Below are 25,649 nucleotides of genomic sequence, written 5' to 3'. Positions count from 1 at the left end.
TGTATAGATGCTTTGTATTGTTAAATCTTGATGGACTTTTAATGAGCTTTTTAAAAATAGTATTATTTCTATATAATGTTATTGAATCTAAAAGTTTTCTGTAGCATTTTATGTAGAAACAATGTAGTATCTATATATTTTTTTTTTTTTTTTTTTTTTTTTTTTTTTTTATATCTCCACTCCATTTCACTTATTTACTGCCAGGTATACAACTCTGTCATACAGAGCCCCTGAAATGATCAACCTTTATGGAGGGAAACCCATCACCACCAAGGCTGATATCTGGGTAAGGCCAAGAAAGGCTAACATTTTCTCTAACCAAATTAAAAAAAAAAAAATCTGAGTTCAGTTGGTTATTTTCCCCCTGTTACCCCAAAGGTATTTTATAATAAGTAGAAGAAAGTGGTATATTCTTATACAGAAGAAGAAAATAAATAGAACATTTTATCTTTTTAATCTTGAAATGGAAAGCTTAGGTATAAAAAAGCGAATAAAGGACTTCCATATAATGTAACTCTTTGCCACAGTATTTTTTAGAATTTATATTACATATGAATGTAAACATGTTTTGATTGAGTGTAATTTTGATTGAGTACAGTATGGAAAAGCTGGTCATAAATCTTAAGTAATTCTTAGAAATATTTTTAAGACCTATTTAATGGAAACTAACATGAGTCAATTTTTTTCTAATTAAAATCAAGCCATTGACTAATTTCTACATATTGAAGATCTTACTTAGCATATTCAGTTGGCCGTTGAACAACATGATTTGAACTTAATTTGCAGATTTTGATTTTTTTTTTTAAGTTTACTTATCTTGAGAGCGAGAGAGGGAGAGCGGGAGCAGGGGAGGGACAGAGAGAGAGGGTGAGAGACTGAATACTTAGCAGGGTACCTCACTGTCAGTGCACTGTCAGTGTGAACCCTGAGATCATAATCTGAGCCAAAATCAAGAGTCAGAAGTTTACTTAGGTGCTCTAATATGCAGATTTTTAAAAATAAATATATTGGGAAACCGTTTGGAGATTTGCAACAGATCTGAAAAAACTTGCAGGTGAACCAGGCAGCCTAGAAATACTGAAAAAATTAAGAAAAAGTTACATATTATTGTAAGAGTACAGTATATAATACATATTAAAATATGTGTTAATCGACTATGTATGTTATTGATAAGGCTTCACAGTAGATTATCAGTAGTTTTAGGGGAATCAAAAGTTACACATGGATTTTCAACTGCATGGGTATTGACTCCTCTAACCCCTGTGTTGTTCAAGGGTCAACCGTATATCTGGATTGCATTATTAAGATTGATCATATTTTATATAATTGAACTTTTTGTTAGAATGCATATACTTTTTTAGAACTTGTTTCATAAGGGAATATATTTTGGCTTTGTTTCATAAATTAGCAAGAAACTCTATTTTAAATGTGAATTCATTTAAATTCAACAAGTATTAGCCATATCTACCACTAGTGACCGTATTAAGGTTGTAGAAAAAAAATTCCATTGGAAATACTCCTAGATTTTACAAAAAAAAATCATGTTTATTTTAAAAGCATAATAATTTAGAAAGTAGTCAAGCATAATGTGTGAAACCAAATGAATATCTCCTTGGTTCTCTTCTCTTGACCTCCTATAGGGGTTGGGATACTAAATATTCTAGCAAGGTAACAAAAAAAAAAAAAAGAGTATCTTTGATATCTTTTCATCTGTCATAATGTACACTTTTTTTTTTTTAACCAGTGATTCTTAAATCTTGTGGTACTTTTTAACCATATACATAGTTGACTCAATGGATAAGTTTGATTTGATACTGCTTATAGATTACCAGCTTGTAATTCAAATTCAGTTTGCTTTTTCTCAGCATTAACATTAAATGGCTTATAGTAAATGGTTTATAGTATAATGTAGAAAGCACATCCAATCAGGTTTTAATTTATTAAATGAAGGTATTAGAAGAGGTGATTGTGGAAGTTTTTCCTAATCTAATTTTGTGACTGCTTTTGAAATCCATGTTACCTAAAAGAGTATTTCAACAGCAGAGGAAACAACAGACATCATAGCTTAACTACTGTTTGGATATTATCAAGGCTTGAATGAAAAGATAATTAGTCTCTAAGTACATGATTGTTACCCCATATCTTAACAAAAAGGAGAGAATCCTTTTTTTAATTCATTTTTTCATTAGACTTTATATGTGTGCCAGGCAGCATACTAAATTGTGATAAATTTAAAATTTATACCATTTATAGATTAGGATATGGGGTAATATTTCTATAATGGATAATTATAGAACTTAAATTATAAGTATAGCTATGGGGTTACAAATAGATTACTCAAAGAAAATGAAAAAAGAAGCAAATAATCAGAAAATAGAATCTGTGTTTATATGCTTGACAGAAGTAGAATTTTAATTTTCATAATGCCATTTGTTTTCTTGTATTCACTCAGGTGAAACAGAAGTATCTTGCAACATTTTAGGTGTGAATGAAAGAATAGAAAAATTATTCAATTCATATTGGTCAGAGATTGTGTTTCTATTTCAGCATAGTACTGATTCAGGGAGTTATCATACTGAGGTTAAAGTATTCACTTAGAACTTTATATTTTGGCGAAAATTTTTTTTTTTTTTTTTTTTTTTTTTTTTTTTTTGCTTGGAAGTTTCCATTGTAGGTTATTTTTATCCTGAGAACTGGGATGCTGATTTTATAAGCATTAGGAAATTCAGTGAGAGATGCTTCATGTTATCTTTTAATGAGGAAAATTGAAGATGATGGTATTCGAAGCCTTCAAAATCAGGTCATTTTTACCCTCCCGTTTCTTGAACAATTCTCATTGTATCAGATGGATAGAGGGAAATGCCTTTGATGTGAAAAAACTAGGACACCTTGTTGTGTTCACACTGTGTGAAGCAGAGTATTTTATGTTTTCGATTTATATTTTTTAAGGATACTGGCATTGCTATCTAACATAGTTATCTGGAAATTCCCACAACATTTACTCTAACAGAAGACACATTATTAAAAGTTTGATTGAAAAGATAAAACTGGATAAAATGCAGATCTCTTGTGCGTAGACTGTCATCTGGGCAGTAGAAAGGTGTAATTTAATGCAGATATTACACCATTAATAGTATTTTTTAGTGCTGTTAGGGAAGCCTTAAGCTCAGTTTGCTACATATAAATGCTGAAAACATCTGCCTTACAGAAAAAAGCAGTATAAATATTTTTAAGTGACATTGAACTGGTTATTTCCATTCAGAATCTTTACCGTTTCATTAGTCACAGTAATGTTTTTGAACTTACTAGAATTACTCTTCTAGAATTAAAATTTATAGAGCATTTAAACTTTGTTGGAAGACTGTGTTGAAAATAATGTTTTGTAAATATTGTCAGACTTACAAAGGTGCTTCTGCATATTGTGATCTTCATGGTAGTTATAAAAGTAGTGTGTTTGTTAGTTGAGTGTGCTAATAAGTTGATGTGTGGAGAAAATCTAACAAAAGAGAGGTGATATAAGGCCAATAGTATTGCTGATATAATTATATACTGACTATTGGATAATTTTATTATAGTCTGTTTAGAATTAGAAATAGCATTTACACTTTTTTTTAAAGTTTATTTTGAGAGAGAGAGAGAGAGACCGTGAGAGAGAGAGAGAGAGAATGAGAGGAGAGGCAGAGAGGGAGAGAGAATCCTAAGCGGGCTGTGCACAAACAGTGCAGAACCCGATGTGGGGCTCGAACTCACAAACTGTGAGATCATGACCTGAGTCAAAATCAAGAGTCAGACACTTAACCTACTGAATCACACAGGCACCCCAGAAATAACTTTTACACTCTTAAGGCTTGTAGGTGGCACTTCTTATAAGAGCATAGTGATTTCTTGAGCTGAAAATCACATTTTATTACCGCTTCTCAGGTTTGAGCTGTTAGCAGCTTAGCTGGGAATTTCCTATGCTACTCTTCAGAATATAATTTGCGTTTTAGGGTGTTTTGTCTTCATTGTCAGATTTATTGGTGCAAGTAGATTTATTGGTGCTGCACTGTCTATGAAGCCATGCAAGTGAAGCAGACAGAGCCCTTTGTGATTTTTAATATAGATTAGCAAAGTAGAAATATGGTTAGTATATTTAGGATAAAAATTATAGGATTATATGTAAAGGTAGAGAACTAATTTTTTGATATAAAATAATGTCACGTGTTTAAGTGAATAGTCAAATAAAAATGTATTGATGTTTGATAAAATTAACTGTGCTGGCTAACTCATACTTTGAATCCCAGGATTTTATAACATGTTTTATATTGAATTAAAAAAATGTTAGAAGAAGCCTTGTGTTGACTTCATTATTTATATGCTAGTTATGTGGTAAATATATTTTTTTTCCTAGTGAAAGAAAACTATAATTTTTCTCCCAAGAGGAACCTGCTGCTTCTAATTTTAGTTATATCATTCATGATCTAGAGTCCATGATAACATTAATCCAGCCAACTAATCACAGATGTGAGAGAAAAATATGGAAATGATACAGTTAAATATTAAAAAAAAAATAAGTACAGTAATTGGTTTAATTACACCATTAATTGGTTTAATTTGTGAAAGGATTGATCCAGTATTAGAAACATTAGGCTTTTGTTTAATAACATACTTCATTTTTGGTTTGGGGCTGTGTTTTTGTCTTGTGATTGATTACTTCATCTGACAATATTCATACTTGTTTGTTTTACAGGCCCTGGGATGTTTACTGTATAAACTTTGTTTCTTCACTCTTCCTTTTGGTGAGAGTCAGGTTGCTATCTGTGATGGCAGCTTCACCGTCCCAGACAATTCTCGTTACTCCCATAACATACATTGCTTAATAAGTAAGTACTTGGAAGAATTTATGAAAAAATTGTAAGGTACTCTACTTAGGGTGGGCTATTTACATCTCTTTACCTAAACTTAGCCTTTTGATTTCATGTGTTATAGTTTTGTGAAACTATAATAAAGAAAAACATTAAAAAATGTTTGTAAGACTTTCATAGAAATGAAAACAGCTTAATTACTGATTAGTACATTGATATTTTTAAGCCCCCTAGATAAGCTTTTGTAGAACATAGAGATTATGTAATTAAGGAAGCTGGAATTTCTAGAAAAACTTACAGCAAAACATTTAATTACTTAGTCTTTGTACTTTGAAATCTAAACATTCAGACCTGTTGCTTCTTGGGATTAAAGTATTACCAGTCTTATATTGTAGCTTATTTGGCCACCCTTTTTACTTTTTAAAAAATAAAAATTTTTATTTATTTTGAGGGAGAGATAGACAGCAAGGAGCGGAGGGGCAGAGAGGGAGAGAAGGAGACAGAAACCCAAGCAGGCTCCATCTGCACTCTCAGGACAGAGCCTGACGCAGGGCTCGAACTCCCGAACTGTGAGATCAGGCCAAAGTCAGGAGTTGGACACTTATCCAACTGCCCACCCAGGTGCCCCTGTCACTCTTTTAAATATTTATTCTTTATTGATAATGAATTGTTTATTGGAAAACAACCTAAAGTAGTATCAGAAAGAGGTAGTCCTGTAGGCCCCTGACTCCAAAAGAAATATCTCCATTTTCCTTCTAGCTTCCTTTAAGAGTTCTTTTCTTCCTTTTGGATGGATACTATAATTTTTTGTTTTTGTACTTGGTAAAATTTCTGAAAAAGATGATTGGGTTGGGGAGGAGTACCATCAGGTATTAAAATTAAAATATTAGGAAGCTGCATTATTTAAACAACACCTCTCCACACTGTTTTAATTAAGATGTTTCTAGCATTTCTACTCTGTTTTTGCATTTTAAACATCTCCTGTCATAGCCTCCAGCCACACTGATCAATGCAACAGAAAAGAGGGCCAATGTAAATATATTGATGTTTTATAATATAAAGTTGCTGTTCAACTCGGTGCAAAAAAATAGGTGGAAATACAAAAAAATTATTAGACATTTGTGGACAAAACCACCAACCTGAAAATCTACATCAAATTGAAATAAATCAAAGATCTGAATGTAAAAAATACAAAACATAAATGTACTTGAATAAAATAGTCTTGAATTTATTTATAACACTGGAGTGGGTAGTCTATAAGCAGGGCATTAAATCTCAAGAACTAGAAAAAATGAATCCATTAACATAAGAGTTTAAACCATTAAAAGTCTCCCCTCCCCACCCCACCCCATGAACCCCAGCATAAAATTAAATGATAAATTGGGAAAAAAAACATTTGTTACACATTTGGCAGATGGCTAACTTTTATAATTTATAAGGCTTATGTAAATCCAAAAGAAAAGGGCCAGTGTGCCAATAGAAAAATGGTCAAAAGAAAATGGATCATAAAAGGATATCTAGCCTTGCTTTTGCATACTTATTTAAAGAATAATCTTTTTATTTATGCAGATTTGCTGAAACGTGTTGGAAATTGGAGAATTATGTCAGTTGAACACAAAATTACATTGCTTCATGTGGAATGTTCTTCCTAGGCAAAGGGAACCAGAGTAATGGGGTGGGGGAGGAGCTGTTACAGTTTATAGGGGAAAGGAAATAGCCCTAAGCTTTGCTGCTGTACTGCCAGTATGAAGACTTTTAGCTCTAATTGGAGAACATTAAATATGAGTGTTTGTACCTGGGGTTTTCTTCACAGAGAGATCTACTTCTGTTTAGTGCGGCTCCCTATTAATGGGTGGCCCCCTGAATAGCACCCCTGCTGGCTTAGAGTTCCATTTTTATCTTTATTGGTTGAATACTTCCAGCCTTGTTTTGATGTGTTTTTATATCCTTGTGGCAGCTTCCAGCCAAATTAAACTACCTGCCTGGGCAGTCTGAGTTACCTTCCCAGGTACCAGTTAATGTTTTTGTCAGTGCCCTGGTTGACAAAGTTGTATAGTTTCTCAGGGGTCTGACCCAGCTCTATTTTTCCTATTATCCCAGTTATTTTTAGCCTGCCATTTGATAGAATGTGATTTTTTAAAAAGCAAATCTACCTTTGGAATATATTTGAATAAACAGACTCCTAACCCATCTGTTCAGTAGCTTTCCTCCTTCATTGTCCAAAAATTAGGGCATTAAAAGCATGAAAGAACTCTTGATTGGAATGCTCAAAGAACAGATTGAGGAATTTAATTTACTTTGGCTGTTGTGTGTTCTGGCTAATTGAAGTTTGACCTTATTGAGGTCCTTGCAAATCGTTGTAATTGTGACTGTCTTGTTGCTAAGTATAATGTTTTAATCACAACTGAGGGTTTTGTTGGGGATCTTGCAGTGTCTTGGAAACTCTGAATATTCTCAGTGGACATTGTTGTATGAGAGACTGGAGAGTATATACACTGATTTGTGATTTGGCTTGCTTCTGGTAGTAAGATCTTATTTTCTTGGGTTGTCTTTTTCCCGTTTCTGTGTATGTGTGTATAAGTATGTGTTTGTGGGTAATGGGAAGGAGGAAAACCTAAACACTTTTGATAATTTTAGGATCTAATTGGGCTCTAGTTCATTGACACCTTACTGTACATCATATGCTTCCTTTATTTGTCAGTAAATGTATAGATTTTAGTTTTTATCTGTTAATATAAATCTTAATATAAATTTGACCATGTATTAATGTTTTAAACTTCTGCCTGAGAGCTGGACAGAAAAAAATTTGAATAAAATAAAAACATTCAAGTAAATGCTGCTATTTTACCTCCTGGGCTTTACTTTTTAAATATTGTTTTGATGTAATAAAAGGTTTACAAAGTAGAAATTTTTTTTTTTTTTTTTGAACTGAGGAGGAGCTCACTTTATTGGGGGGAGAGCACTGCATGTGGCCAACACATGAAGGCAGCCTGGCGGGCGCCCTACACAGCGTGCTCAAAAAAGGACACGGGAGGTTTTGCTAAGAGAGATCAACTGGAACCTGGGTTTCTCTGGGTGGCTTCCCAGCCTCATCCCTCTGAGGATTCGGGACGCTCCCAACTATTTCCTTGGAGGCAGATGTGGTCGCTTACAAGTCGAGGCCTTCAGGGGTGCTTTCTTGTTTTTTATAAAGAACACTTTCTTGGGGCGCCTGGGTGGCTCAGTCGGTTAAGCGTCCGACTTCAGCTCAGGTCACGATCTCACAGTCCGTGAGTTCGAGCCCCGCGTCGGGCTCTGGGCTGATGGCTCGGAGCCTGGAGCCTGCTTCCGATTCTGTGTCTCCCTCTCTCTCTGCCCCTCCCCCGTTCATGCTCTGTCTCTCTCTGTCTCAAAAATAAATAAATGTTAAAAAAAAAAATTAAAAAAAAAAAAAGAACATTTTCTTTAGATTTTATGAAGTCTTCATTTGTTACTTTCATTCTGCGTTCTCTCAAGGCCATCAGACCAGCTTCTGTACAGATCACCTTGATGTCGGCCCCAGGAGGTCATCTTTAGCCATTATCAAGTCGTGTAGGGTCACATCATTGGCCAGCGTCATCCTGCTTGTGTGGATCTGAAAGATGTGCCTCTTAGTCTTTTCATCAGGCAGGGGGAACTCAATTTTCCTGTCAATGTGGACTGGTCTGATAAGTGCTGGATCCAAAGTTTCTATTCCGTTTGTGGCCATGATAACTTGCACGTCACCCCTTGAATCAAATCCATCCAGCTGGTTCAACAGTTCCAACCTTGTTTGTTGGATTTCTCTTTCACCACCGGAATTTGAATCATATCTTTTTGTTCCAATGGCATCAATTTCATCAATAAACATGATGGATGGCGCATGTTCTTCTGCAACTCAAAACTCCTGAACGAGTTTGGGCCCATCACCTATGTACTTCTGAATAAGTTCAGAGCCAACCACTCTTAGGAAAGTGGCTGAGGTTTGGTTTGCTACTGCTGTGGCTAATAAGGTTTTACTTGTGCCAGGTGGTCCATAGAGAATGACCCCTTTTGGGGGCTTTATACCCATCTCTTCATAATATTCAGGATGAGTGAGAGGAAGCTCCACAGATTACTTAATTTCCTGGATTTGGTTGTCCAACCCCCCAATATCAGCATAGGTTTCCTGGGGAGCCTTTTCTACTTTCATCACCGTGACCAAGGGATCCGTGTCATCCATGAGCACCCCCTGTGACGGCACGTACCTTGTGGTTGAGCAGGACTGAGCAGCCTGGCTCCAGCAGGTCCTGGTCTACAAAGGAAAGAATGCTGACGTAGTGTTCTGAGCCCACAGATGTGGACATGATGGCATGATTGTCATCGATGATCTCTTCCAATGTTCCTACCGACATTGGGGTCCCCCTCAGATCATCCATCTTTGATCTTTCCTCCTCTTGCTTTTCTTCTAAAGGCTTCATTTGTTCCTGATTTCTAATGAATTCTTCTTCCATGAGAAGATAGTCTAATTCTAACTTCAGTAATTTTAAGCAGCGCTGAGTGTGAGGTGTCACCAGTGGCAGCTTGCTGGCAGTATCTGGTCCCTTTGTTTTCTTCTTCGTTTTCCCCCACTCTGCTTGGTACAGGAGGTTCGTACTTCTTTTTCTTGTCCTTGTCATCCTTCTCGCCACCTCCAGGGCCATAACCACCACTCTGACTTTGTTCCATCTTGCTTTGGCCCCTCGAACTGCCGCTACCGGAAATAGTAGAGATTTTTTTTAAACAAGAACATATTTACAATGCAATGTCTTTTAGAAAACACTTAGATTCTTTGCAGTTTTATTCTTTGAATTTTTTTACAAGTGACCTTGCTTGTTTCCTACCGTCCTATTTAGGTTTCTCCATCTCCTTTTATGATAATATAATTAGTGATTTACATTGCTTTCAAATTCTACATTCAGAAAACTGGGCATTGCCTAGTTGTGCTCATAGTTTTTCAAAGTGAAACATTTTATTACTAGTTGGTTATTCATACAATGTAGTTGTCCCCACGTATTAATATAAAACAAAGCATTAAAAACCATATATCTTTTTAGTATTAGCAGTTTTACTAATGCTGCTTGCCTCTATTTTATATGACTCGGGGTTTTTGAAAATGAAATAGCTCTGGGGCGCCTCGGTGGCTTAGTCTGTTAAGCATCCGACTTTGGCTCAGGTCATGATCTCATGGTTCATGAACTTGAGCCCCGTGTCAGGCTCTGTGCTGACAGCTCAGAGCCTGGAGCCTGCTTCAGATTGTGTCTCCCTCTCTCCCTGACCCTCCCCTGCTCGCACTTTGTCTCTCTCTCTTAAATACACATTTAAAAAAAAAAAAAAAGAAAATGAAATAGCTCTGCCTAATCTTTGTTAAAAGTGTATGGTTTGTGGTTACATAAGAATTTGCATATACTTTTGTCACTAATCTGGTCAAGGGTAATTATTATTACCTACTGTCCATAAAGTTCAGTTTAACTATTAATTTCAACCTACTTTCCTGCTGACTTTTCATCTTAAAAGTAGCAGAATCAATTATTAGGAGATTTTCTTCTTAGCTTTTGTTAACTTTTCCAGTGGGCAAGTAATAAAGGTGAATTGGAAGGGAGGAGAGAAGAAGCACTTTCATTATGGATCTAGGAGTTGAAAAGAACTTAAAGAGCATTTAGAGGAGAAAGGGAAGCATAACTGATGGGATTACTGAGTAGTTACCATGAGTGAACAGAGGGCTGGCTGCCTTACCTTTCTTTTAGCATCTGTGTTGTAAGGTGGTTAAAGAAGTACATTGTAGACATTAAGAAGGCCTTGAGCCAAAGGGCCTGGGCCTACATCTGCTCTGTCACTTACTTGATTCATAACACTGGGCACCTCCATTTATCTCAATCAAATTTCTAAAATAAGCATATTAAAAGTATCTACCTCTTACAGTTGTGAAAGTTAAATGAATTATGAAAAGTATGAAAAGTGTAAGAATGTGTAAGTATTCAGTAAGACATGGCCTTTAATAGTACCATTATTACTACTCCAATAACTACCACTACTACTGATATCATTATTATAATTCTTCTTGAGCGAACCCAGTTTTTGATTTTCTGGGTAAGGGGCAGGGCATCTGGGTAATGAGTTTCAGAAATGCATTAGGATGTTCATTTCCTTCAGAGATTTCTTTGGATGCTATGAAGCAGAACTTGGTTTTACAGATTAATGGTGGCTGTATCAAAGGCTTACCATAAGTTAAATACTCAAGAATATAGTGTTAAATGTAACCAACCAGTAAGATAATGTTTCTCACTGCTTATTTTGTTCAGTGATGTAGTGATTTATATGCACAGCAGGGAAAGCTTTGTTTTTCTTACTTTTAGGTCTTCTCAGTTGCTTTATAGTTCTGTAACTTAAGCTTTTCTCAGCTTATCTACTTGACTTAAATTTGTTTTTTTTTTTTATTGAAATATAGTTGATATATAGTATTGCATTAGTTCCGGATATATAATATAATGATTTGATGCATGTATGTATTGTGAAATGATCACCACAATAAGTCTAGGTAACATTTATCACCTCACATAGTTACATGTTATTTTCTACCTGGTGACGAGAACTTTTAAGACCTTTTCTTTTAGCAACTTTCAAATATGTAATGCAATATTATTAACTATAGTCACCATGCTGTGTGCAGTAAATCCCCAGAACTTATTTATTTTGTAACTGGAAGTTTGTCCCTTTTGACCACCTTCCCTCATTTTGTCCATCCCTTCCCCTCTCTACCTCTGGCAACCACCAGTCTGTTCTCTATAGTTATGAGTTAATTTTTTTTTAACATTCCACATATAAGTGAGATCATATGGTATTTGTTTTTCTATGTCTTAGCTTCACTTAGCATAATGCCCTCAGGTCCATCCATGTTGTTTCACATGGCAAGATTTCCTTCCTTTTTAATGGCCAAATAGTATTCTTGTGTGTGTGTGTGTGTGCAATATTTATTGACCTATCAGTGGAAACTTAGGTTGCTTCTATGCCTTTGCTATTATGAATAATGCCGCACTGAATATGGGGGTGCAGATACCTTTTTAAGCTCTTTTTGTTTTCTTTGGATAAATATCCAGAAGTGGAGTCACTGGGTCATATGGTAGTTCTAATATTAACTTTTGGAGGGACCTCCAGTATTCTTTACCACAGTGGCTACGCCAGTTTGCACGCTCACTAACATTGTCCAAGGCTTTCCTTTTCTCCACATTCATACTAAGACTTGTTACTTCCAATCATTTTAATAATAAATAAATTTATTTTAATACCTATTTTCTGTGGGGAAACAGGAACTTTCTTGCTTGTTTCTAATACACCTAAAGTTTATTATGGGAATAAAAAATACACAAATAAAGACCGAACAGTTCAGTGAATTATCATGTACTTGTTATACAACTTCAGTGATTAAGAACTCACAGTCAATCTTTTTTTCATGTATGGCCTTACCCACTCTTCTATATTATTTTTGAAAATAATCTCAGACATTTTAATGTACCTTTGGAAAGAAATGAAAGATTAAGATAGGAGTTTCTTGGAGATTTCCAGTCATTGCCCCTGAGTTACTGCTCTGGCAGATATAGAAAGAGGGCTCTGATCAGTGACTTCTAGGGACAGCTACCAGGACTATCCCAAATATACTATCCTGGTATATTTATAGTGCCATTTAGTGTTTCAGTTATGATTGAACACAGTTCACAGTTATTGGCTGTTAAATTTAGTTTCATTTTAGCATTCCATAGAATAAATTATGTAGGACCTATATTCCTAACATAGAAGTTTCTAATGCACTTGGTCCCTGGTTTTATGATGATTCAGCTTCTGGTTTTTGAATTTTACAATGGGTGTGATACCATTTCAGTAGAAACCATACTTCGATTTTTGAATTTTCATCTTTTGCCAACTAGTGAGATGTGTTGCATTGCTCTCATGATGCCGGACAGCGGCATTGAGCTGCAGCTTCCACTCAGCCGCGTGACCACGGGGGTGACGATGACACTTTCTAGCATTCTGTGCCCATACATTCATTTTGTTTTTCCCTTTCAGTACAGTATTTGATAAATTACATGAGATATTCAACACTTTATTACAAAATAGGCTTTGTGTTAGCTGATTTTGCCCAACTGCAGGCTAACGTAAGTGTTCTGAGCATGTCTAAGGTTGGCTAGGCTAAGTTATGTTCGGTAGGTTAGGTGTATTAAATGTATTAATTAAATGTATTACATTTTTGACCTACAGTATTTTTAATTTACATTGGGTTTATTGGGATGTAACCCCATGTAAATTGAGGAAGCTCTGTGATAATCTCCATAGGTTAACAGATAACAAGTTAATGTTTAGAGTATTTTTGTTGTACAATCAGAGTGCGTGTTTCTCTTTTTAGCTTTTTTACTATAAGCGTAGTAAATAGAAGCGTAGTAAATAGAAGTACTTTGGGAGAGAAAAAGTGTCTTTATGAAAGGAAAACAATTGAGCAAGATTTTAAGCAGATAAATTCTTTTGAGACTTCTGTCCAAAGTATTTTCCTGTTAAATTTGTTGAGCTATTGGAGAGGCTGGTTTAACTTTTACTTAGGTCCAGGTGTGGATCTATCATTTTGTATAACTTGAATAGGAATGACTTTATTTAGTTTTTGGGTTGAGTCTTTGGTGAAACTGTACTTTAACTTGGTTAGTGCTACAGCAGCAGCAGCTGCTGCTCCATCAGTTGTGCTTTTTGTTGGAATATGCATAGATGTTGTACTTTCCTGCACAAAGTTTGTTATAAACATAACTATTTCAGCTGCCTTGGGCAAGTGTTTTTTGTCTGATACTCCAGTTGGAAATACTGTGGTGGTCTGATCATACACTACCTTCAGTGCTCGGACTATTTTGTGTTCTCAGGGTGCGTTAGTAGTGTTTGTATCAATAGAGTCATGCAATTAAGAGGAACAGAGAAATAGCCTTTCATTTCCATGTGGCTAATATTTTAAAAGTTGATCTTATATTTTCAGTAGAATCAAGGTCAGTGGGAATGTTCCATGATGATTCACATGATCACTTTAAATTGAGTAAACAAGGGTGTATTCTAACTTCTCTGCCCCCCCCCCCTTTTTTTTGAATTCAAACACTTGATTAACTTTTGGATGAACTAGACACATATATTTCTTAATCATTTCAGGAGCATATATTTGTAGATGATATGGTTTTGTTGTCTTTGAAGTAGGAATTACTAAAACACTACACTTGAGGTTTAATTATTGTGAGAGAAAATGGACAAATTACTTAAAAAACTGAAGTTGTCATTCTTAGTAGATATGCCTCATTGTTTAGCTAGATTAGAGCTGATACCTCTCTACTCCAGATTATATCATTCGGTAATCCAGGAGTACATTTTGCAACCCATTCTCTTGGACAGTTTGGGAAGTTATATTATTTAAATTAAATGCTTACAGATGCCTTATTGATTTTTTTTCTTTTTAAATGGCTGATAATATCTAATACAAAAATGTTCAGAGGTAAAAATATAGCCATGTTCTACCTATGGATTTCAGTCTTCTTATACTTTGAATTAGAATCAAGTCAGAGATGGGACACAGGAGCTCATCAGGTAAAAGTGTCAACATCAGTACTAATAAAGCAGATTGCAGAATGAAATTTAGATCTGAAGGCAAATGGACCTGTTAACCTGTATTCAATCCCCAAATTTACTTACACCTAGTGATAGGCAATGCTGGAAAGCCATAGACTTCCTCCCGAGAAGCACGCCATTTACAAAACATGGTTGCAGAGAGAATATAACATGTCCTGAGAATCGTTCTGAAAGAAAGAGTATCAGAGATTGATGAATGTGGGTGCTTATTTCTTTTTTCTTATCAAACAATTAGACAACTCACTGTCTTTTTCTTGGAGAGGAATGAGTTATAAAGTAGAGAGAGAGGTCACTAGTACAGTGGTTTTCAAACTGAGATCCATAGTAAAAGTTACATTTTAGTTATGACCTCATACACATACACACACGGGCACACACACACACACACACACACACACACACACAAAAACAGGTTTCGTGAAACATTGCTTATACTTACCATATTAATGCACTCTAATATTTTATATTCTATTTTATTAAAATAGATGATAGTCATGACCTTTTACACTGATTTTATGTACCATGAATCGGATCAGTACAGTTAACAAACTTAAACTGACTTTAGTGGATGTAGTCCTACATGAAAACATGAGCCAGGTGTTAGACGTCCTTTTGTTTGCTTATAAAATGATATCAGCTTGGTTACTCACAGCTTGGTTACCTAATCATTAGGGGATGTTGTGCAGTGCCTAACTTGGGAGAGAGAATTACCTATAAAGACACTGGTTAGAGAACATGAAATCTCAAATTTATTTTCCCTTGCTTTTTATTACTAAGAAAGAAACCATATATAGGATTGCCTGAAGGATCATTCTTTTCTATTCTAGATACTTGAAAAGATTTTCCTAGATTAAGTCAGGCCAGAAAAGTATATTCTTGTGTCATACTTTGCTTTCATAGAATTTCTTGTGCTGAAATGCAGTTAGGTGTTATGTCACTGATCATCATGGAAGGAATGACCCTTTGTCACTCACTGCGATTTCTTAAGGATATTGTTCACTCTGTGAGCCTTTTTTATAAAGACTCCAAGGAGAATTTACTTTTTGCTTTCAATATCAGGAATAGTGCTTTTTCTTAGTACCTGGTTTGTTTTCATACTAAGGATACTGTGATTCTTGTAATGGATCATGTTGCTCTATTTGTTTTGACAGCTAGAAAGTAGAGAGCTAAATTTTTGGCCTACATTTATAGGACCAAATCATATACAGTTTCTTTACTGACATCATTATCCTACATTTGTTTGGGAGGTGAGGGGCCCTCAGCTGTTACTTTTCTGTTCTAATTGTCTCATATATTTAAAAAATCTTATAGTTTTTTATGCCTTTTCAGGTCTATTATATATTTATATAAATATAAATATTATAATTTGCTACAGTTGAGATTAGATTTTAAAAGTGAAAAACTTAATTGTTAGAATAGAAAAACAGAGTAAGTTTGTGAATTTGGCAGGTTTCTTGTGATTTGTTTGGTTTTTAAAAATTGTATGAATAAGCATTATTGTTAAAAGTGTTTAAATTTATTTTCATATCATGTACTATTATACTTTTAAAATATTTAACGTTTGTTGGTATCAAGAACAAATATAATTTTGGAGGATAAAATAAACTGTAGATTTCCCGAATCCTTTCTGGAATGAAGTTAAAGACAAACTAATAGTAAATATTTTTGGTTATTTCCATCTAACAATGGTGATAAAATAATAAAAAGTGAATTTTATAAGTGATATATGTTGGCCTTTTTAAGCATATAAAATCAAGTTATGTGCAGATTATTTTTAAAACAGGGTTTAGAATTTCCTAAATCAATTTCTAAGTTTGTGGTTAGTGTCATTTTCTACACAACTGTGTTTTTAACCCATGCTGATCATGCTGTTGCAGATGTATTACACATTGTTCAAACGTTGCTTAAATTTGAAAGGACGATTTAATTCATTTTGATTTCTAAGTTTAGTCATTTATATAGTTAGATTTTTCTATTTATAATTTTATTAGCAAATCTCAGATCTAATTGATGCTATACATATATTCCAAATGGATTTAAAAATGATTTGAACATTATAAGAATTTAGAGTTAATCAGTGGAACAGAGTTAGAACATGGAGGTGTTTTAACAAAATACGAATTTCTCAGTTATAGAATCGAGTATAAATGTCAGCCTTCTTGTGAACTTGTGAATTAAAAAGTCACCCAAGAAATAGTCAAGTGGTCATTTGGTTAGAAAAAAAGATCGTTTTGGTTAGACAAAAGGTCAGGTATTTCAAGCAGTGCTGTGAGGCTGGTGTGAAATCTTATAATAGAGCCTTAAAACTCTGCTCATACTTCTGAACATGATGTGAATAGCATGTAGAAATAAGAAATATGGTGAATATTGTTAGCATCACTATGGGAAGAAAGAATGTTCTCGGAAAACTATATTGTCAACCCTGAAATACTTTTGTTAAATAGATTATAATGCACACAACTTACATTTTTTCCTTTTGATTCAGGATCCTTTGAAAATTAGGAGAGGTATTTTAGATAATAATGACAATAAGGACTTGTACTGTGGCTTTGGAACTTTCTTGAATAATTCCTTAGTTCACAAAACTCACGTTTTTTGTCACTTCGTGAGAAGAATATTAACATTTGTTCATGTCTAAAATAACAATTTCTATATTTTCTATAACATTAACAAACTTTACTAGAATCACTGATCTTAGAATGGAAAAAATATATGTATATACCTTTTACTCTTTTAACATGCCCCTAAATAGCTTCTGTGTGTTCAGTGAAACTTCTTAACATTTTAATCTGTTCTTACAGGGTTCATGCTTGAACCAGATCCAGAACATAGACCTGACATATTTCAAGTGTCCTATTTTGCATTTAAATTTGCCAAAAAGGATTGTCCAGTCTCCAACATCAATGTAAGTAGTTTTTCAAGTAGGATATGAATTTAAAATCCCATATAGATAGATATATACATATAGATACATATACTTACAGAATTATTTGTTTCATGACAAGTGGTCCGATAGTGTGTTTGTGATTAGTATTTTTGACAAAAAGTCATAATTGCCAGAAACTGTGTATTGACGTGCCCCGGGGAGCTACTGCAGACTTGGGGCACAGCAGGATATTTTTCCTTTTGAGGGACACACAGTGACATCTGTTTGACACAGCACAAATTAGTATTATTAAGTTGTTTGGGCCTATCATTTAAACAAACAGAACTATTAGATCTTTAGTTGGAGAGGGTCATGAAAACTTGCTGAGGCACTAAGCACTGGCTAAACTGAAATAAGTTTGGTTACCTTTGGTGTAGAGAGCATAGGTATTGTAAGTGTAGAGACTTGGGTTCAGATCTGTCTTTATCAGTGACTGATTTTGTATATTTTGGGAAGTTACTTAATGTCTATTTTTTTTTCCGTCAAAGTAATAATTATTAGGATCACAAATAGTAAATGTAAAACCCTGTGCCGAGTCCATGGAAGGCGATGAGTTGATAATAGCTAATAAATACTATTTAGAGGTTTTGAATTATATTCAGTCTGCATAGTATACCTAACTATGTCAGATTAACTGTATGTGGCAAGTCTTTGCTAATTTTTAATAAAAGTCTAAACCCATCACTAATTTTAAGCCATTCTCAACTTTGTAAAGATCATTCTGGCTCTTGTTCTTCTAGATGTCTCGGTATGTAAAACTTAGTCCATCCCACTAGAAAAATAAGGAAGTTGATACTATTTCTTTTTGTTTTTAAGTCTCACTGTAATATATTCTCTGTTGATGCTGAAAATCAGGCAGGTCTAATATTATAGTCATGAAAGTAAATTCATTTGACATTTAACTGTGGATTTTTAGTTTTTCATTCAGCAAATACGCATTTGGGTGCCTACTGTAAGACAAACGTTCTATAAAGCATAAACAAGTCTTCTGCTCTTGTTTTCTAGACTTTTTACAAGCAGTGTCATGCAAATTATCTGCAGTATATATAGAAATAGCACTTTACTCATATGCTTGGTGTTTGCTGCCTTTTCCAAAGTCATTTGGAAAATAGTCATTGATTTACAAATGTAATATAATCCTTCTTTTTATCCAATATTTACCTATTTGTAAAGTGGATATATGATGATGTTCTGTTTATTTTCCAAGGGATTCTGTGGAACATGAATATTCAAAGTGACATTTGTGTAGAATGAAGTGGTATTTGCAGATTAGATCTGGCAAATATACGTGAATATTTTGTAGGTATCTGAGGTGAAAGTATTTCACAGACAGTACTTTTTAAGCTTCAGAGTGTATCTATAGCATTTAAATAAAACTTTCTGCAATTGAAATGAAAACCAAAATGAAAAGTTTTATTTTTTTCTTCGAAGAATTCTTCTGTTCCTTCAGCTCTTCCTGAACCGATGACTGCTAGTGAAGCAGCTTCTAGGAAAAGCCAAATAAAAGCCAGGTAGGCAAAGCTGTGCTGAGATTTGAAAAGGCATTTTTTAAAAAAAGGGTATAGTTCTGATGTTTAATCCTAGCAAGTGTCATTGATTAAATATCATTTTCGCTTATACACAAAAAAAATGTGTGTTCCTTACTGCATGTGATGAGGAGCTTAGATAACAAGTACAAAAGAAGCTTTCTTACTTTAGGGATGGAGTTTGACATCAGTCTCACTTGAACTGCTCACCCTTAGAAATTAAGAAGTGGTTACGCAGCTAGTGATGTTACATTGGATCATTTTGGGGGTTATCATTATTTCATCACATGGGAACTCTAATTCATGAAATTTTATGTTTTGTGTTTGTAGCTGGTATGATTTGTTTTTAAGGAAAGAAAAAATAACAGGCAACTGTTTTAGAATATTCTAAATTTGTAATCAATTTTATATATTCTAATACATATTTAAAATATGTATTACTATGTATAATTTATAATGAATGGCTATAGTACTTGTAAGACTGGTAAAGAAGTTTTAAATTATCGTTAATAGTTATTCACTGTACTGATAAGTTTGACTTGTGTGATGTATGTTAAGATGTGTATCTGATCAATGATTGAATTAGTGATTTTTTTTCTTGCTTCTTTGAGTTTAAAACTTAATGAACAGGATTATATTTTAGATTATCAGACAGGTATAATATTGCAGTTGGGGACATTTCTTGGTCACAGCTTTTTTGGTACTGTATTTTACTCATGCAAAGATTTCATTTGACTGAAATACATACAGTATATTTATTATGTACCTGTTGTTACAGCTAGATGTAGATACTGTAAACCACAAAGTAAAGGAGCAGTGTTTATTCTCAAGGAGCTCACATTCTAATGAAGACAGACAAGAAAAGAGTTACAACCTGATAGATAACAGGCAACTAAGAGTGGAGGAAGGGAAAGCTGGGAGCAGAGAAAACAGAAGGACAGAAAGAATCCTTTTGCCTTAACTTTTCCTTGAGGGATGAGTAGTCAGTCACCTGGAGTGATGGGGAGTGAAACTGTAACAGGCAGGCACTTCAGGCAAGAAAAATGGCCTTTGTGAAACTGCAAGGCTGGAGTGTGAGGGGACATAGATGAGAGGGGTGGGAAATGGTAGGTAGATGCCAGTCATGAACAACTTTGTTTATATGTTATGCTCAGAACTTTAGACTTTGGCCTTTAAGCCAGTGAATTTTCAACTGGCAGTCAGTTCTACGATTTGTGACTTTGCTGTTAGATGTGTTACAATAATAAGTAATAAAAAATAATTTGCTATTTAGAAATTAAGGTATCATTTGTGAATGACTTCGTTTAAAAAAATATACCATCACTCTAAAAAAATCTTCATTTACTTGAATTTAAAATACTCTTTTGAGTAAGAGATGAAAGAGTAAAGTTGCATCTAACTTGCACGAATTCACTGTGACTGTCTTATCTATGACGTAGCTGCAGTTGGCAGCTGCTGTTACAGTTGAGTGGCAATTATGAACTATTGTAGGACTTGTCAGTTCAATTTTATTTTATTGGTGTGTTTTTAATAATTATTTTGTCAACGATGAAATCTGTAAGAAAGCAGATATAGATTTTTAAAAAAACATGACTCAATGGAACAAGAATGATGTTTTGCATATCTTTTCAGCATGACACAAGTCATAGCTATACAATTATAACCTAATGAAATAGTTAATGCAGCTAAAATTCACAGTACTATTCATATTATGTCAAATCCGTACCTGACATTAAAAATTAGGTTCCTTGGTGCTTATTGGTCATTAATATAAATTTACTCTTTATTGATATAATCAGTAAAGAACTTGAAAAAGTTTAAATGTGTCTAAAACATAGTCTTTTTCATGTCAAAGGCTTATCAATGGGGAGGGGTGATTGGAGAAATCTTTAAATACCATTATTTACGTGTTTTAGAGCTTTTATGAATACTGTTGATCTGCCCGGCCTTTACTATGTGGGATGTTTTGCTTTACTTCTTAAAAGCCCCTTTCTATTTCCCTGAAACCTGCACCTGCTCTTGGGACTGTTAAACATGTGAGACTTCTGTGACTTGCATCTAAAAGTGGAAAAGTTGAGAATCACTGTCCTGCCAGATGGAAACACTGAAGTATTTTAAGAGGAGAGAGTGTGTGTTTTAGGAAGATTGCTCAGGTGATAGGAAGGAGGAGGAAAAGAAAGGAAGCAGAGAAAACAGCTTTGTCTATTGTAATAGTGCAGATGAGGCTGCACAGTAGTGTTGATACTAATGATTACTCAGTCTTTCCTTTTAGTCATGTTTGTGTTTTCATATTGCCTAATCTGCCCAGGCATTTTCTTCCCATCGCTTCATACAGAATGCTTCATTTCTTTTTCACTGTCTAATGAAAGCATATTTATTTTTTATTCTCCAGCGCCTACCTGAAGCCTTTCTAGCCAAATTAGGTAAAAAGGTGGAATTATTCCTCTGTGAAACTCTTGACAGTACTAGCTTGGCACTAATTATATTTACTGACTTCTATTTTACTGTATGTTGATGAACATGTGTCACATCTTCCTAGGTATACTGTAAATTCTTTGAAGACCGGGTATTCTGCCATGTTTGCTGGATAGCAGTAATCGTATGATAGATGTTGGTACATGGGTAAAATTAGGCAGCAGTAGACTAAAATCTGCAGACCTTTTAATTTGTTTTTTGGAATTTTGCTATGCTCATGTATGTTGTGAATCTCTATAGAGCAGTTTATAACAGGAACAGGGCAGGGTAGGGCCTGGCCTCTACTATCTTAATAAAGAATGGATAGACAGATAGAAAGATAGTGTAGAATATACAGTCCCCAGATTACTTGAATTTAGAGACTTCAGCATTGGTTTTAGTGCCATATCCGTAATTTGAACTCTGTAAATACTTGATTATCATTACAATGAGATATAACTCATTTCCTTTTAGTTCAGTTTTCCTGTAACTTGTACCATAACCCATCCCATCTAAAACATAAATGTTATTTTTAGAAAACAACACACATATAATGTATTTCTACTATTTTCCACAATCTTTTGATTCAAATTCACTTCTTTTTAGAAAGATCGTTGAGAGGGCTCCCTCTTGTGGCACATGCAGATATAAGAAAGAACTGTAGATGTACAGTTATTGTACATAGGACTTTCTCCAAATGCATGCAGCAGATACATATTTGATAAATCATGTATGCAAACTTTTTAAGTACCAAATCATTTGAAAATGTGCTAAGGGAACTTGGTGAAGAGATTTTATGTCAATCATGTTGAAAAGTAAATCAATAACTCTATTAAAAAGTACTTGAAGTTTTGTACTGAATTTATAGAAAAAAATAAGTTGATAAATATATAAGTTAAAGGTTTTCCCTGGCTTTAAAAAAATTTTTTTTTGGAAAAGAAAATGTCTGTGTCTTTTAGTGTCTCCTGTTTTCAAACCTGTGCTTACCACTTTGACCTCCTGTGTCTGTGGCCTAAACTAAGTCCTAGTGGGAAGAGTTTTATATGATTTCTATTCATTGTTGTTAAGTAAAGCATAAAGATCCAAGAAGTTGAATGTGAGCAGATGGCTCCACCTGCTGAAAATTTGGGCCCCTTTTTGTTTCACATGCCCTAGAGCGCCATCTTTTTGTTCTTGGGCCTAGAGCCTAAGGTAAGGGAGGCTGTTGTTTGTATCTTGTTTTTATTTTTCTGACTGGTTCACAGAGCTGGCTCTTGATTTGGTCCAGAACCTTATGAGAAGGTTTATGTTTGTGTCTGCTACTTCATTTCCTTAAGAGCAATCCTATATTCTTTATCTACCAGCTTCAGTGGCAGACTGTGAATGGTAGCATACTGAGTTAAGGAAAATGGCTAGGTTTATTTTATTTACTTTCCTATCTTTATTAAACAATTAATACTTGGGAATGAGACAGGAAGAGGCCGAGAGGACTAATATCATCAGTAATAATTAAAATGCATCTGTTGAAATAGATGCTTTATAGGACAAATAGTAAATTAGAAATACTGCCAGTATTTAGAATGAAATGTGTATTTTTCTGTTGTAGAATAACAGATACCATTGGACCAACAGAAACCTCAATTGCACCAAGACAAAGACCAAAGGCCAACTCTACTACTGCCACCCCCAGTGTGCTGACCATTCAGAGTTCAGCAACACCTGTTAAAGTCCCTGTTCCTGGTGAATTCGGTAGCCACAGACCAAAAGGTAATAGCAGCCCTGCCAACCTTGTCACCTTTACAGTTAGCTTAAATCTTATGGCTTGATATTCCTAGGAATATAAATTATTGGCAAACTTACTATTGTGAAGCATATAACTTAATGCTTTAAGAAACTTTCTACTGATGTGTGATAAACTCAACTAGTTTTTCCTAAAGTTGTAGGCAAAAGTAGTAACATACTGGTAATATAGAAGTATGGTATAAAATGCTTTCAACTTGCTTATCCGTAGAGTCATCAGCTAGTAGAGTTTGAGGTTGATAATAAAGTTCTGAGAGTATGGAAAATTCTGTATTGTATTGGAAAGGAGGAAGTTGAAACTTTAGCCTTAAAAAGTTATATGTCTTTCCACTGCATCTAGAACCTTGGCAGAGGCATCTAGCTTAGGTCGTGTGGACATTACGACACAGAAACCTGTCTTCTCATCTGATTTTGAGATTTGTTTTTCTAATCTAAAATATCCTCAAAGCATTATGGTGCAGTGTAGTACCTAAAGAAATTTTTTCCTCAAGGAAATATCCCTAATATTAGCCAGTAAACTTGTTCTCTCATGGGTCTGGGGATATAACATGAAGCCCCATCTTAAGAAAACCCTGTTTTGCATTTTATTTCATGATTTAGCTATTTTGTTTTAATGTTAAAATGTTTTCATTTAAGATGTTTTCAATTGGTATGCTCTAATGGTTAAGAGCCCACCAGTTTGAGTCTCATGAACCTGAATTTGAGTTCTGTTTTTCCCATTTCTTAGTAATATATGTTATAAAAATTTTGGTACCTATTTGATAGGATTGCTGTGAGGATTAAATAACTGCTTAATATAATCCCCTGTCCTTACGAAATGTTAAATATTAGCTACCACTATTACTGTTAGGTGTATATTCAGGGAAGATAATGTTAATGTTACCTGACACGTTGCTGCTTACTCCTGTCATGTCACTCAGATGGGAGGATTGTTCCATGGAAAAGAGAAATTAGGGGAAGTTGAAGCCTTTTGTGTCTTTCTTAGCCTCACTGTTCTCTTCTGTAAAATGGGAATAACACCTATTTTTCCTGTTATAAAGAATAAATGACAAGGTGTGTGCTATCTGGAAGTTTCTGTTTCATAGTAAGCATTTAGTGTTTTTTTTTTTTTTTTTTTTTTTTACCATTTTGGGTTCTAGATCTACTAGTCTTCTCTATGATGTATCAATGCCCTCCAGCCAAAGACCACTTAGAACACACTTGTATTTGAATAAATTTGGTTTATTACTCACATATCATGGGAATCTGTGGTGGTGTCTCAGTAAGATGAAACTTGAAAAGACTTATTGAAGGATTTGGGCTTGTTTTAGGTAATTCTCGGGGAAGCTTGAAGAAGGTGGGGCTTTGCTCTGGATTGAATGCTGTCAGGAAGCCGAGGGTATGATGTTATTAGGTATCTTAATAAATCTTACTTCTCTAGAAGGAGGGGAGCTAAAGTTCCAGCTAGATAGAAGCAGTAGTCAGCCCTATTCACCAGGACAGGGAGAGGTTTGGTCATTTTTGTGGTTGGTTCTGATTTTGTCAGGATTCGGTCCCCTTGTCCTGGTCTACCATGGTCACAGGAAGCCTTGTCTGATGTTGGTGTTCTGTGAACTTGTTTATTAGGAGAACACCAAGTCTAGCCGTGAGGGTCGGGCCTGCTCCTATAGCAGGGACAGCATTTCTTTTTGTCATGCTTCCAGCTTAAGTTGGAAAAATAATACTCCTTTTTCCCTCCCATATGTGCATCTTTTAACTTTTCCCCCCATTAAATATTATACAAGAAGTGACACTTAAGTATATTCTTTTAAAATATTCAGCACAGTAGTTTTCGGGGAAAAATGTAAAAGTCTCCGTTATTTTTTCTGTAGAGTAAACTAGCAATAGGTTAGTATGCTTTCTCAGGGTCCTTTTTTATGTTTTTGCATGTTCATATATAGATACAAATAATTTATGTTGTGTTTAGCATAAGTAGATTCTTACCATACATAGTTCTCTGCAATTTGATTTTTTTTTTTTTTTTTAACTCCTACAGTTAGGAGAGCTTTGCACATCAGTGCATATAAATCTACCATGTGTATTTTAGTGGGTAGATGATGTTCTGTAGTGTGAATGTATCATAGCTTATTAAACCATTTAGGTTATTTCCAGTATTGGTTGTTATTAAAAGTATTGTGGTGGACATCCTTATAACAGACTCTTTTGATTTCCATGTTAGAGTATTTTTTCTGAGGAAGATATTAAAAGGTATACTCATTTAAAATTTGTCAGATTGCCATCCAAAAAGACTTCAAAAATTCACACTCAACAACAGTGTGAGTGTCCTTTGATTCCTATCCTTGCCAACACTTGATAGTATTGGTTTTTTAGAATGTTTCCCTGTTTATAGGTGAAATATCTTTGTTTTTATTTTAATATTCCTGATTAATACAACGTTTCAGTCTACTGGCCGTTTGTTTTCTCCTGGATTATCTTTTGTAA

The 25,649-nt window shown here is 34.5% G+C and overlaps 1 protein-coding gene and 1 pseudogene across 5 annotated transcripts in view; one reads left to right on the top strand and one right to left on the bottom strand.

The window, feature by feature from the left end:
- Positions 1-25,649, top strand: part of BMP2K (BMP2 inducible kinase) — a 136,423-nt gene that overhangs the window by 68,057 nt on the left and 42,717 nt on the right. For 3 of the 5 annotated variants that reach the window (XM_043572392.1, XM_043572390.1, XM_043572389.1), the window contains exons 6-10: positions 205-286; positions 4,730-4,862; positions 17,306-17,409; positions 18,862-18,941; positions 22,996-23,156. In XM_043572392.1, coding sequence (XP_043428327.1) covers positions 205-286; positions 4,730-4,862; positions 17,306-17,409; positions 18,862-18,941; positions 22,996-23,156 — 560 coding nt within the window. The remainder of the gene's footprint in view (positions 1-204; positions 287-4,729; positions 4,863-17,305; positions 17,410-18,861; positions 18,942-22,995; positions 23,157-25,649) is intronic. The other 2 variants (XM_043572393.1, XM_043572391.1) reach the window with 1 other exon arrangement.
- On the bottom strand, positions 7,771-9,620 carry LOC122478746 (annotated as a pseudogene).

The sequence above is a fragment of the Prionailurus bengalensis genome, chromosome B1, assembly GCF_016509475.1.
Source record: "Prionailurus bengalensis isolate Pbe53 chromosome B1, Fcat_Pben_1.1_paternal_pri, whole genome shotgun sequence".
NCBI lineage: Eukaryota > Metazoa > Chordata > Mammalia > Carnivora > Felidae > Prionailurus > Prionailurus bengalensis.
This window is presented reverse-complemented; position numbering and strand designations above follow the sequence as displayed.